Genomic DNA, 13,900 nt, shown 5'->3' on the forward strand with positions numbered 1-13,900 from the left:
AGACAAGTCCTGGGCAGAGAGAGATCCAAGGCGGGATCCAAGGTCCCGCCCTGACCCCTACCACTACCTCTGAGGACCCCAAGATTCTCAGAGCAAGTTTGATGTTCTCTTGTCTCAGATAGCCTTAGATGAATCACTTCAATGGTTAATTAGTAGGAACTAGGCCAGGAAGGTTCTGGAAGCTAAGGGAGGTCTCCCTGTTCCCCAACACCCTACTCTTCTTGTACTTCTGGGCATGGGAAAGCCGGCAGGATAGTGGGATAGCCTTCTCAGGGGAGCAATCATTAACTGTCGTTATCTTTTGTGAAGTGTCTCACAGGGCAGGCCATGAGCCAGGCTTTTACCTACATCCTGGTGGGTCCTGCAGGGAAGGAAGAGGCCCTTGCTGGTAGGGCCTGACTCTTTTCCTAACTTCCCTGAAGGAATGAATGCATTGCAGCCATCTCTGTGACCGCTGGTGATATAGTTGCTTCACAGAAACCAAGCTAACATACCCGGCAGCTCTGTCATCTCTAGTGTACATTATGAGATTGACTTCCTCCTTCATTTCTTCCTTTTCTCCCTCCCTCAGCCCTCCATCTCTGTCTTCCTTCCTTCCTTCCTTCCTTCCTTCCTTCCTTTTCTAACCTTCCAAATTCTGGGGTTATAGGCTTGTGGTTGTTCCCCTCTCCTCCCCTCCCCTCCCTTTCTCTCCCCTTCCTTCCCTTCCCCCCGAATGTGTAGTACATCCATTTCCCCACCCTCTCTGACTCTAGCCAGATCATAGTGGCTTGGGCAATGAAACAGATCAACGAGAGAGTCTGAGAAGGGCAGTAAAAAGTGTGTGGGGCCCCACTCTAGGTTCAAAGCTCAGTACACACACATCAACACTCACATCTGTTTACAGCCCTGGCAGGCGGGCGGCAACACTTCCATTTCACAGATAAGAAAACTGAGGCTCACAGCTCAGGAAGTAGTGAAAGCAGATTTGTATTCATGCTTCTCCCCTTCCTCGCTGTAGGTTGGGCGTAGGTGTGGGGTGCAGCAGGAGCTCCTCACAGTGAGGGGTCCCCAACCAGTGTCTTCAAGGAAAACAAGGGCCAGTTGGTTGTGTGTATGACTAATTCTAGTGATCTCAGGACTTGAAAAACTGAGGCAGGAGGATTATGAATTCCAAGCCAGCCTGAGCTACATAGTGAGACCAAAAGATGAAGATAAAACAGAAACAAGGAGAAACCAAAATGGCCGAGGAGGCAGAGGGAGTTTCCTGCCTTCTGGGAGCTGAAGGTATGTCTCCTTTCCACCCATCAGTTCCAGGCCCTGGATGTCACCATGACATATCTGCTAGATTTTTTTTTTAGCTAAACATTCAAGAGCAGTAAGGACACAGGCCACCAAAAGACGTGACATTTGGTATCAAGGAACAGTCTCAGCTGTCACTGTCTCCAGTGACTCAGAGGTAGGGAATCTTGCCTAGAAGCTGAGGGCCAACAGAACTGATGACCTGGCCTGACCAAGGTCACACAGCATACAGCCTTCTCAGCTCTTCTGGAGGCAGGGGAGAACTAGAGAAAGTGTCACCCTGCTCTGTGCTCTGGTCTAGCCAAATGGCCCTGGGTTTGTCCCAGATTGGTGCTCTTGGGGTAAGCAATAGCCCTAGCATTCAGTATAGGACCTATCCCTACTATCTGGATTTCTTTTTAGTTCTTTGGGGACATACTGCCTCCTCCTTTGGTAGGGGGTACCCCTGAGAGAATAGTATTGTACCCTAGGCTCTGTCTGGGATGTTCCTTAATACAATTCCTTAGCTAGGCCTATCCTCCAAGTCCTTATCCTCAGACTCAGAGGAGGACCTAGGAGGCAGCCTCACAGAAATCTCTAGAAATCCATCGTCTCATGCCTCCTTATTAGTTTTGTCCATATCTTGTTATATTATTTGACTTGTCTTACTAAGTTATTGTGCTACAATTTTTTAATGAAGTATACTGTTTATATTTGAAAAAAAAAAAAAAGAAAAAGAAATTCTTTGTCTCTTCTCTATCCCCAGTTAACCCCAATGGCTAAATTCCTGAAACTTCTGCTTTTAATTCAAAACCCACCTCCTCCAGGATGGCTTCACTTGCTCCTAGCAATTATGTGCCCCCATCAGTTTAGTCTTATGCTCACTTGTAGACAGGAAGCCTCTTCCTCACTGTGGAAAACCAGGGTCCTGCCCAAATCAGAGCTTGCCCAGTGAATGTAGCAACTGCTTAGGAGTCTGTGCCCCCATGCCAATAAATGCAGGAAGCCTTTTGGGATAGCCAACATGGCTGCTTTGCTGGGTAATGCGGAAAGACCTTTCCTCATCTTGCCTTTGGTATGTTACTAGTCTGTCCCCAGAAAGTTTTCAAGTCAGAAACCCAGTGTCAGAGAAAGAAAGAAAGAAAGAAAGAAAGAAAGAAAGAAAGAAAGAAAGAAAGAAAAAGAAATTAAGGGGAGGAGGAAGAGGAGAAGGAAAGGTTGATTTCTGGTCTTTATTTTTGGAAGGGCTGACACAAGCTGCCCCATGCCACTGGCTTGAGAAAGGGTCTCATCATGAAGCCTAGGCTGTCCTTGCTTTATGAACTCCTGAGTGCTAGGGTTACAGGTCAGCACTCCCATGCCCAGCCTGACTTTATTTCAGTTCTGACAGTTTCCTCTCTGTCTCTGAAAACTATTCTCTGAAGATGTCAATGATTAACCACCTAGTGGATAGTTCCCCATTGTTCCATGATGCTAGGAAAAGATTCATCCTGGTTGGTCTGATTTGCACTGGCCAGCATGAGATCAACAGGGGGAAATCCCCATTTCTTTGGGGGTACATGGTTTAGATAGACAGATAGGTTGAAAAACATAAGTCTCTTTAGAATACTTTCATTTCTGCCAGGCCAATTACACTCTGATGTACCCTGTCCAGCAGTGACATGAGGGAGAGACGATGAATGGAATCTATTCTGGGATGAAGTGCATTCTGGGAAATGAGCCCCTAGGAAGAGCAGAAATAGCGGGGCACTTGACTTGTCCCTTTCCTGCTTCTTTCTAGATACCCCGAGGTTTCATTTGGTGACAGTATAAGTGTGACACTTACTAGGTCCATATTGGTGTGCCGACTTCATCATTGTGAAATGTGCAGCTTGTATGGAATCCAGAAGTGACCCTTCCTCTGACTCAGCTTCAGATTGTGTCTCTAAAGTGCACAGTGGAGGTAGGCAGCCATCCCTACCCTGATACGGGTTACTCAAAACCCTTCAGGCCAAGTCACAATCTTAGCGTGGCTTTTGTGCTTTGGAAAAGGAAATCTGCAGCACCATTGCTCTGGCTCCTTGTGTATAGGCTCCTCTGGGAACCTTATATGGTGGTACCACACCTTATGCATACATACACATATCCTATGTGTATTCTACCCTGTACATATACATACATATAGATATCATGGCTGTCTTAGGATAGGAGGAGAAAGCTAAAGCCATGAAGTTATAGGTAGCTAACCCTCCCCCTCCTCAAAGCCTTTTCATTTTCCTCTGGATCCTTTACTCGAGTCCCTTTTCTGTAGGCCCACAGCCTTCCCCAAGACAACAGAAATGTGGTTCTCAACCTTCCTAATGCAGAGACCCTTTGATACAGTTCCTCATGTGGTGACCCCCCTACCCCCAACATAAGAATATTTTCATTGCTACTTCATAACTAATTTTGTTACTGTCATAGACTATGATCTTAATATAATGTAAATACCTAATCTTTAGGTAATGTAGTACTTGAGCTTCAGGCTATCTGATACTCAACCCCTATGAAAGGGTTGGGGGTTGAGAAGGTGTGGAAGGTGGAGATGAGAGAGATGGAGGACCGAGCATAGGGGGCCTTCAGTGTTCACAGCCTCTGCTATACCATGATGAGGGACAGGGGCTTCCTGACAAGATGCCACATCTGGTGTTCTTGGGATGTCAGAGGCAGACACATGAGATATTTGGTGGCCTTCCTTTCCAGTGACTTTTAGCTGCATAGATTACAAATCAGGTGAGGAAGCCCATAGGAGGGCTCTGGGCCAGTAAACATTTACTACCACTCTCCCTGCTACAAGACAGAGCCATCCAGGACGTGACTCAGGGCAGGCATGACAGGCAAGTGGGATGGGGTGAGCACATTGCTCCATTGGAATTGGGGTACCCAAGAGGTACCAGCACCCCACTGAGCCTCAGTACTGTGTGCAGAGGGATGAAGATAGTGGATTAACCTTTTTTTGAAGGGGGGGAAATAGGAAGACTGTTGAGCTCCCTTTCTCAGAAGCCCAGCAGATCTGGGTGAGGGCTGGGACTGGTTGGTCCCTCTCTTCCCACAGGTATCAGAACCCCTTCTTGTTCTCAGGGGAGCCTAGGAGCAGCTGGGCCAAAGCCCAACCAGGAATTTTTCCAGGCTGGTCCCTATATCCAAGGGTGGGTTGAAAGTGGGGGTTTTGGGGAGCTCTTAAGGAAGACACAAGGAGATGGAGAAGGGGACTTTGTGGAATAGGAGGGGATAGCCACCCAGGCTAAGTGTGCAAGCATAAAGAAATAGCCAAGGGTCCTAGGGGAATTGGGGGTGTGGGGAGTGCATCCCTGAACTCTGTTTAGAAGATGAACTGTGAGCCTAAGCTAGAACGGAGGGAGCCTTGCCTTCACTCCCACCCTATCCAGAGTTGGTGGTAGTACTGGGCAGCTGGCCTACCTACATTTCTGAATGTTAGGATAGGTTTGAATCACCATGCAGACCTGGCCTGCTTCTGCCCCCATTGGCACATGGCTTCAGATCCCTGGCAACATCTGGGTGTGTGTGTGTGGGATGTGATCAGGAGGAACAAGGGCTTCTGTCTGTCCAGCTGTCTCTCCCTCAGGGCTCTGCCAAGACTCCACAGTGCATACGTGGGCTTCCACAGGTCGTCTCTCTCCCGGCCACTGACTAACTCCAGAACTGCTCAGCTTCCCGTTCTCAGTGCCACAAATCTGGTGCCAAATTCTCTTAAGAGAAGCCTCTCTGGAAATTTCCCAGAGGATCCCATTCTCCCCATGCTCCTGGTTTGTGCAGATCAGACAAGCATACTCATCCCGTGGCCTCTCATATATAATCCCAGAGTTTCTGCTTCCGAGGTCAAACACGCAACTGTTTGGGTGTGTGTGTGTGTGTGTGTGTCAGAAACAAACAACTATTTGGGAGGTCAAAGTCTATAGCGCTCAAGTCAACTCTCACCCCCTATCCAAGACCCGTGCCATTTGAGCCAGAGTTGGGGTGTGCAGAATGTAGTCACTAGGGGGCGCTCGGCCATCACGGGGAGATCGTGAACTTGGGCGAGCCGAGTCTGCGTGAGGGAGACCGCGTGTGTCAATGTGAGTGCGTGCGTGCATGTGTGTGTGTGTGTGTGTGTGTGTGTGTATAGTGTGTATATGAGGTGGGGGAAAAGGCCAGGGGTCACTCCGGGTGTCCCTCTCCCCATACATCCCTTGCCAGCTCTCCGCCCCCCAACCCCCACTTTCTCCTATTATATTCCTGGGAATTGCTCTCAGACCCTGTCCGCATATAACCTTACTCTTCTCTCTCCCCTGATTCCCAACACTCTGGGATTCCCAGTGTGTCCCTGAGCCCAGTTTGAAGGGGTGCACAGATAATTTCCAGGCTATGGACCCCGGTAAGGGGTTTAGCTTTCCATTTCACAGTGGTGGCCTAGGGGCTCCTGAAAGGCGGTGCCTGGCTCGGCCTGGCCTCGCCCCCGGGGCGGGTCTGGGGCGGGTCCGTTGGGGGCGGGGCCAGATTTCCTCTTTTTTTCCACCGCTGTTACCGGTGAGAAGCGCAGAGGCTTGGGGCAGCCGAGCTGCAGCGGGGCCGTGGCGCTGGGGGCGAGCTGAGCGGCGGCAGCGGAGCTCTGTCGCGAGACGCAGCGACAAGGCAGACTATTCAGCGGACTCACCAGCCAGGGAGTCTGTGCTCTGGGATTTGATATTCAAACCTCTTTTTTTTTTCTTAAACTGTATTGTTTTATGGTTTAATTTATTTTTGCTTCCTATTCCCCTCTTAAATCGTGCCAACGGTTTGGGGAGGTTGCTCCTTCACTCCCTCAAATCACTTCGGATTTTGGAAATCAGCAGAGGAAAGAGGTAGCAAGAGCTCCAGAGAGAAGTCAAGGAAGAGAGAGACCGGTCTGAGAGAGCGCGCTGGCGAGCGAACAGAGAGAGGGACAGGGGCAAAGTGACTGACCTGCTTTTGGGGGTGACCGCCAGAGCGCGGCGTGAGCCCTCCCCCTTGGGATCTTGCATCGGACCAGTCGCGCTGACGGACAGACAGACAGACACCGCCCCCAGCCCCAGCGCCCACCTCCTCGCCGGCGGGCTGCCGACGGTGGACGCGGCGGCGAGCCGCGAGCAGGAGCCGAAGCCCGCGCCCAGAGGCGGGGTGGAGGGGGTCGGGGCTCGCGGGATTGCACGGAAACTTTTCGTCCAACTTCTGGGCTCTTCTCGCCCCGGAGTAGCTGAGGTCTGCGCCGCAGGAGGCAAACCGATCGGAGCTGGGAGAAGTGCTAGCTCGGGCCTGGAGAAGCCGGGACCCGAGAAGAGAGGGGAGAAAGAGAAAGAAGAGGAGAGGGGGCCACAGTGGGCGCTCGGCTCTCAGGAGCCGGGCTCATGGACGGGTGAGGCGGCAGTGTGCGCAGACAGAGCTCCAGCCGCGCGCGCGCCCCAGGCCCCGGCCCGGGCCTCGGTTCCAGAAGGGAGAGGAGCCCGCCAAGGCGCGCAAGAGAGCGGGCTGCCTCGCAGTCCGAGCCGGAGAGGGAGCGCGAGCCGCGCCGGCCCCGGACCGGCCTCCGAAACCATGAACTTTCTGCTCTCTTGGGTGCACTGGACCCTGGCTGTACTGCTGTACCTCCACCATGCCAAGGTAAGCGGTCGTGCCCGCCTGGTGTCGCCGGGACATGGCGAGCGCCTCTCCTGCTTGGGGACGTGCGTGCGTGCGAGCGCGCGCGTGGGGGGCTTCGTGCCCCACGCGGGTCCTTGGGCACCGGGCGCGAGGCGTCCCCCTCTGTCGTCGTACGTGGAGGGGGAGGGGGTGCGCTCTAGGTGGGAGGGCGCCAGGATAGTCTCGCCGCCCACGCGGGCCCTGCCCACCCACCAGAGTCACCGCACGTACGATCTGGGCCGAGCAGCAGAGGGCGGGAGCCAGAGGAGGAGGCAGAGGGGGCTGGGCTTGCGCCGCGGCTGGCGCAGAAGTTTGCTCCGGGTCGCGGGTCCCGAGAGAACTGGAAGTCCGGGCAAAGGGGGCGGGAGTCTGGAGCCCAGCGGGCATGCCTGGGGGTGCTCGGACCTTGGACCGGGGGAGGGCAGAGATCGTAGAGGGGGCAGGGCGCGGGCGACCGAGGGGGCTTTGCTGTCACTGCCGTTTGGTCTCTTCGGCCCTTGCAGTGAGTTTGGGGGAAAGTTTTAGGATGGATTGCTGCGGGGACCCTCTCCCACCCCTCTAGCTTGTTGGGCCACCTGCGCCGCGCCACCCCCTCCCGTCCCCGCTCGCGTCCCGCGCGGTGCCCGCCCTCCCCCGCCTGGCCGGGCGCGCGCGGCGCAGAGCCGATTACATCAGCCCGGGCCTGGCCGGCCTCGTGTTCCCGGAGCCGCGGCTGCCGGAGCCCGGAGACCCGGGCGACAAGCGGCGCCCCTCCCCCCACCGGCCCTCCGCGAGGAAGGTGACCTCTGGAGGTATCCCCAGCTCCGGGACTGGGAAAACTCCCATACCCCTTTCCTCTCCGTTCCCAACTTCTACCCGTGCCTCGCGATACGAAGAATTTCCCGACGCCCCTTCCCCCCTTTCCCCCATTTCCTGCCTGTTGTGCAGAGAAGCCCTTTCCACCCTTTTATATTTTCTTTTTCCTTGGGAAGACTCCTCGGACCCTTCCTGGCCCCAGGGCCCAGGAAAAGGACGGTGACTGTCAGACATGGGGGTGCTGGGGCCCACCCTCGTGTTCTTTGTGGAAATGCTGACCTAAGTTTTAAGTTGGTGAAGGTGTACTTCCCTCCCTTCCCGCACCTCCAGTTGGCTGTAGTTCTGCTTTTTTTTTGTGGGGGGGGGGTCAACGAAGGGTGGACTGACATCATCACCTTATTTCCCCTCTTTTGGAAACATGACTTGATATTTGCTCTGACAGGAGCAGCCTGGAACCAGCCCTTTTCTACACCTTTGGCAGGCTCCCTTGTCGGTATCTCACACACACTTTGTCCTGGCAAAGCCCAATGCCCAGAGAGCCGGTGGTTTAACTCTGAACTTGCCCACCCAACTTGCCTCCTAAGGGGTCCTTTTATGCTCGTTTCCTCTAATTCTCAGCTATGGGTCCTTGGAAAGGAGGCAGAAGGAAGGAGAAGGTCAGGTGGCCCTGCCACCATCCAGAGTTCCCCAGACCCTGGCACAAAGGCCTTGGTTCTGGGCCTCCATGTGGGGAGGAGGGCAGAAGTGCTTGGCCACAGTGTGACCTTCAGAGGCCCCCAGAGAAGGACACCTGGCCAGTCTCTGCCTAGAACCTCCCCATCTGGGAAGGGGTTCAAAGTTTCTGTTCCCTTTCTCTATTGGGGTCCAGACAGGAGTAAGGGAGAATGTCATGAGGCTATTGAGGGGGTAGTTGAGGGCCTGAGGTGCAGAATTCAGGGTCTACCTGAGGCAGCTGCAATGGGAGGCTATCTCTTGAGAAAGGCCACCTCTGACCTTGGCCCTGGTGGCAAGGCTTAGGGCCCTGGACAGACTGCCCTTAGGAGACAGAGACAGATCAAGGGTGGGAGTCGGTCCTTCTGGGGCAGTTGGAAGTTCAGGTTGGTGTGAAGCAGGTGGTTGGGGAGTCTCTGGCAGCAGGAGACCCTCAGAAAGGCCTAGAAGCCTTGGCTTGCTTGCCACTGTCAGGCCCACAGAGCCTCCTTGGTGACCTTCACAGCCTCTGGGGAGGGGAGAGAGGAACTGGTGGGGATGAGAAAGGTTAGAAGACTGTGGCTCAGGGACTCCCTGGCAGAACTGAGGGGGAAGCTTCCCTGGCTCTGTCTGAGCAAAGTGCCTGCCCAGGTGAGAGGCTTGGGGATGTGGGAGTGGGAGGCTAGTCAGGCATTGGAGCTGCAGTCAGACTGGGGTGAGAGGAAAATGAGACTCCCTTCCTTAGGAGCTTCTTCTCAGCTTCACACCCCTTGAATAACCTGTGGGTTTGCTGAATATTTCCCCAGGCCTGGGAAGAGTTTGGATGGGGGAGGGTAGTTGGTGCCCTTCGGTCCTCTGCACCCCTCCCTCTTCAACACGAGCTCACCCTGGTATTTGTCATGTCAGCAGGAGAAGGTCACCACGTTGTTTTTCTCGCCCCCAGTCCTTCCTTCCTGCCCCAGTCCAAATTTGCCCTCCTATTTGACCTTAATACTTACCCATGGCTTTGGACCAGGGAATTGGGGGCAGTGGGAAAAGGGATGGGGCAAGATGGGGACGGGGCTGGGGGCCCGGGTCAAGCAGGATTCTGGTGGTATTTTGAGCTTCCAAGTACCTGGTTAGTCTTTAATTTACATGGGCTCAGAATTGAAGTGTCTGGAGTAGTGGGTATGCTCTGGTCCTGCAGGGACCCCTTACTGTTCCCCGTGTGACTCAGAAGCCTTGGGAGGCAGGGAGCTGGGGGTTGGGAGAGAGGCAAGAAGAGATCAAGGGACTCAGTGGTCAGGCCTTGGACTCCTGTGGCTGCTGCCCTTGTCCCTGTCCCTGCCAACACTCTTTACTCTTTGTTTTGTCCTCAGTGGTCCCAGGCTGCACCCACGACAGAAGGAGAGCAGAAAGCGCATGAAGGTGAGTCCTCATGCTCTTTAATGGATCCCTGTTGTCTTAGCAGGGTGCGTGATAAACCCCATTCCTCTTTTTCAGACCTTGGGGGTGGGGCGCAGGAATATGAGGATCGAGATTGCACTGGTACCGTTGAGCTTTTAACCCTTGTGTTTCTTAAGGTGTCTCCGGTTCGGCTTTCTGCTAGAAACAGGACTTGTTGCTTTTTCTAATAGCTTTTCCAGCGAAGTTTTATCTGGAAAGCTCGCCATGAGCACAGCCGAGGGGGAAGGCAGTGTGTTCAGGGTTTCCAGATGTTCTGGGAGGTGTTTCTTATACCCCCTTCTCTCAGGGGAAGATGAATGTTCAGTGCCCTTCCTGCCCACCCGTGGGAGCTGCGACCCTTCCTGCGTGAGGTGGAAGTATGAGGCTGGGGACTGGATAGAGGGAAATCCTAACAGGACTCCTGAGTCCCGGCTTTGCTTTTCTGAGTGTGGCAGCTTCCATACACTGCGTTTGGGTGCTGTGAACTTCCCTGCAGGACCAGCAGAGGGCCGGCTATAGCTCTCAGGCGCCCCGCCCCCCTGCCCAACCCTGAGTCCGCCTGCCTTTTGTTCCAGTGTGGTTTGGAGTACCGGGATCCTCCCATTTCTCTGGGGACGCCCTGGCTCTCCCCAGCACTGAGTGCGGTCTCTGCTCCAGCCGGATGTCACTCCCCCAGTGTCCTTCCTCAGAGTAGGGAAGGCCCTGGGGTCTTCCTCCAGGCTAGTTTCCCTGACCCAAATCCACCGGCGGCTGTAGGAGCCAGCAGCCAAGGAAGGCTGGTGATGTCCAGCCGGTTTTGCCTCCTCCCCCTGGAGCCCTTTCTCTGGCCCAGGGCCTGGCTTTCTGCCACTCCCTGGCCCAGGCCACTGTCAGGCCCCTACTTCCAAAGTGCTACCCACCCCCTTCTGCTTCCTAGTGGGCTCTGTGGTCTGGGAGAGGCAAGACAAATGGTCTTTGTTTGATGGAGAAGAGCTTGTCTGCCATAAATAAGGAAAACCACGAAAGCCCGATGCCGAGTGTATGTGTGCACACGCCCGAAACAGCGGGACAGCCTTCCTTGGGGGCAGGGGCCAGGCTCCCATGGGTACTGGCCAAGTCGCTTCCTCCACCTCCTATGGACCTTGGGGACTTTATGAAGTTTTTGGAAAGGATTCTCATCTTAGGTCTTTTTACACTGAACTCCAATCGCCATTCATTGCTTGCTTACATCGTTCTGCAGCCTGCTCCTGTGTGGGGCCTCTAACTAGCCTGGGCCACCTCTGGCCCAGCCAAGATGAAAGGTTAGTTAAAAAAAAAAAATCCGGGTTAGTCATCTTCAATATAGACTTCCCTTGAAAAGAATTTTTCAGATCTGATCTCATGGACTTTTTTTTTTTTTTTTTTTTTTTTTGGGCTGTGTTTTATGTTAACTCTTTGGGGGTAGACAAGAATTTTTTGCTTGTTTATCCAGATAGAAAATGGAACCCCTGAGCAAAGCATAGGTTACCTTCACCCCTTTTCCAGTTTGACACCTGTGGCCATTGCTCCACCTTTTCCTCCATGGCCCCCCCTCCCCGTTTCTAGCCAGCCAACCTACTATACACCTGGGTCCCGTCTTCTTTACCTGGGGGGGGGATGGAGGACAAACTAACTTTAAAGAGTAAAGGGAGGTTTGGCTGTGGCCCCAGGTTGGGAGGGTGGGGGTGTGTAGTCTCTGGAGCGTGCACTTAAAATGCCTTTGGTGACATTCCAAACTTTGCCACCCGGAATGAGAAGAGTTGTTTTCAGGGCTAGCAGAGTCAGTGCTACCACCTTCCCGCTCCCTTAAGTGTCCTTAGAGGTCAGGCTAACCTGCTTCCATAGATAGAGGCCCAGAGACTGGAGGGACAGGCCCAAGGTCATACTAACTGCCAGCTGAGCTTGGGCCCCCGTGTGGGCTTGAGTTCCTTTTCTCACTTCAGGGACTGGCTTCTGTGGAGTAGCCTTAGGGGTGTGACCAGAAGTGTCAGGCTGAGCCACCATTTGTTGTCCCAAAGAAGTTCTACACTCTCTAGAGCCTGTCTCTTGGCCCTCAATGCCTCTTCCTGCTCTCATGCACCTCAGACTTTGCCTGGGAAATGGTCTCTCCCCTGTCTTCCTCCAGGTCAGCTTCTAGAAATGTGGTGTACAGAGAGGCAGCTCCTGCTCTTTCCATGATGCAAACAGTTTGCCCTCTTGGGCGGGGTTCTTTGTGCTGGCAGGACCTTCATGCTATGCCTGCCCACTGCCACCTGCTGATTTGTCTTAGGCAGAGGTCTGGGGGGGGGGGGACTGGCAGGTGCCTCTCGAAGCTTCTGTGTTTGTGTATGATGTAGGTACTGGAAGGCTTTGCTGTCATAGCTCATTCTAGCTGCTTCCTCTCAGCAGCAGGGCCTTGGGGACAAATTGTGGCACTTCTCTGAGTCTCTAGATCTTTGTGTATAAAATGGGATCCTGGTAGTGCATAGGAATTAACATGGGAAAGAGTATGCCTAGCTGTCCCCGGTCCCCAATGTCCATGTTTGGCAGGTGGCTGTTGGCCTGGTTGGTATGGCCAGAGATCTGAGGGGAAAGCTGAAGGAAAGCAGTGTACCAATACCCAGGCTGGCTTCTGGTGCTATAGTTGGGAGGAACGTGAGGTATAGCGTCAGATGCACGGCAGGCCACCTCTCCTGGACCTGGACCTAGAAATGAGGGACGGGGTGCTTCAGTTCGAGTGTTAGAAGCATTTAACGGATAACGAATGAAAGCTGTGAGGAGTGGCCTTACAACGCTGAGTGGAGAGAGAGGCCTATCATCTTTTGTGTCACTAACCGGCTCCTGTGTCGTCCCTCCCACACAGTGGTGAAGTTCATGGATGTCTACCAGCGCAGCTATTGCCGTCCAATTGAGACCCTGGTGGACATCTTCCAGGAGTACCCCGATGAGATAGAGTATATCTTCAAGCCGTCCTGTGTGCCCTTGATGCGGTGTGCAGGTTGCTGCAATGATGAAGCCCTGGAGTGTGTGCCCACGTCGGAGAGCAACATCACCATGCAGGTGGGTATCTGTGGCACAGGGGACTGGGGATCCAGGAGGACAAGGGGGTACAAGGAGGGCATTAGAAGGTTGTCTGGGCCTCTGCCTGGGAAACTTTTGTAGGAGGAGCTAAACCGGGGCAGGGGGTCAGGAGGATGAGGTGGGGATTCTTTCTATCTTGGAGAAGAAGATGCCTGCCTGCGCTCTGTATTTCCCTGCCGAAGCTCTCCAGGATTTGACCATCTGTTTTCATGACCTTTGCTCCCTGGGCTCAACAGGGGGCTGCTGCCTGCAACAAGCGTTCTTCTCTTTCTCTGAGAGAGCCCAAAGGCTCTCTCCCCCCCCCCCCCCGCCCCTTGAGGGTTTTATTTGGGAAACTGGACGGGATGGTCTGTGTAGAGTTAAAAGCCAGTCTTGAGGTGCTACCTAGTGGGTGGATCTGGGCCCAGACGGGGTGGAGAGTGGGAAGGAGCTCAGCAACATGGGGTGGGTAGCTCTTAGGTAGCTTTTAGGGGTCAGGGTAAAGCTTGAGAGGGGATGTAGGAGGGGAAGGGATGGGGATGGTAATGATCCAGGACCTGAATTCCCAGCCTGGCCAACCCTTGCAGCCATGTCTGCTCTCAAGAAGAGCAAGTGCTCCTTAAGGCAGGGTTGGGGGGGTTGGGGTGACCTGAGGTTCTTTTCTGTTAGAGCCCTGGTCCCTCTACCTTCACCACCTAGCCCTGCTCAATAGAACCCCTGGGTGCTGAATGGCAGGAGCCCCGGGGTGACCCATAGGGGTATGGCTGGCTGGGTCACTAACCTCTGTGATCTGCTCCCTCCCTTTGCAGATCATGCGGATCAAACCTCACCAAAGCCAGCACATAGGAGAGATGAGCTTCCTACAGCACAGCAGATGTGAATGCAGGTGAGAACAGAGCTTGACACTCAAGTAGCCCACAGCTGATGTCTGCCCCACAGCTGAGCATGTTACCCGTGTTAGCACAGGGCCACCTTCCAATTAGCTGTGTGAATTCGGGTGCTTTGACCCCAGCATGCTGCTGTTCCCCACCTCTAGAAAAAT

At 53.9% G+C, this 13,900-nt stretch overlaps 1 protein-coding gene across 1 annotated transcript in view; it reads left to right on the top strand.

The window, feature by feature from the left end:
- Positions 1-13,900, top strand: part of VEGFA (vascular endothelial growth factor A) — a gene marked incomplete at its 5' end in the record, with an annotated part of 65,848 nt that overhangs the window by 44,722 nt on the left and 7,226 nt on the right. Inside the window, 4 exons of the mRNA XM_080917450.1 lie at positions 6,124-6,894; positions 9,756-9,804; positions 12,662-12,858; positions 13,668-13,744. Coding sequence (XP_080773576.1) covers positions 6,124-6,894; positions 9,756-9,804; positions 12,662-12,858; positions 13,668-13,744 — 1,094 coding nt within the window. The remainder of the gene's footprint in view (positions 1-6,123; positions 6,895-9,755; positions 9,805-12,661; positions 12,859-13,667; positions 13,745-13,900) is intronic.

This window comes from Micromys minutus, assembly GCF_963924665.1.
Source record: "Micromys minutus genome assembly, chromosome: 5".
NCBI classification, from domain to species: Eukaryota; Metazoa; Chordata; class Mammalia; order Rodentia; family Muridae; genus Micromys; species Micromys minutus.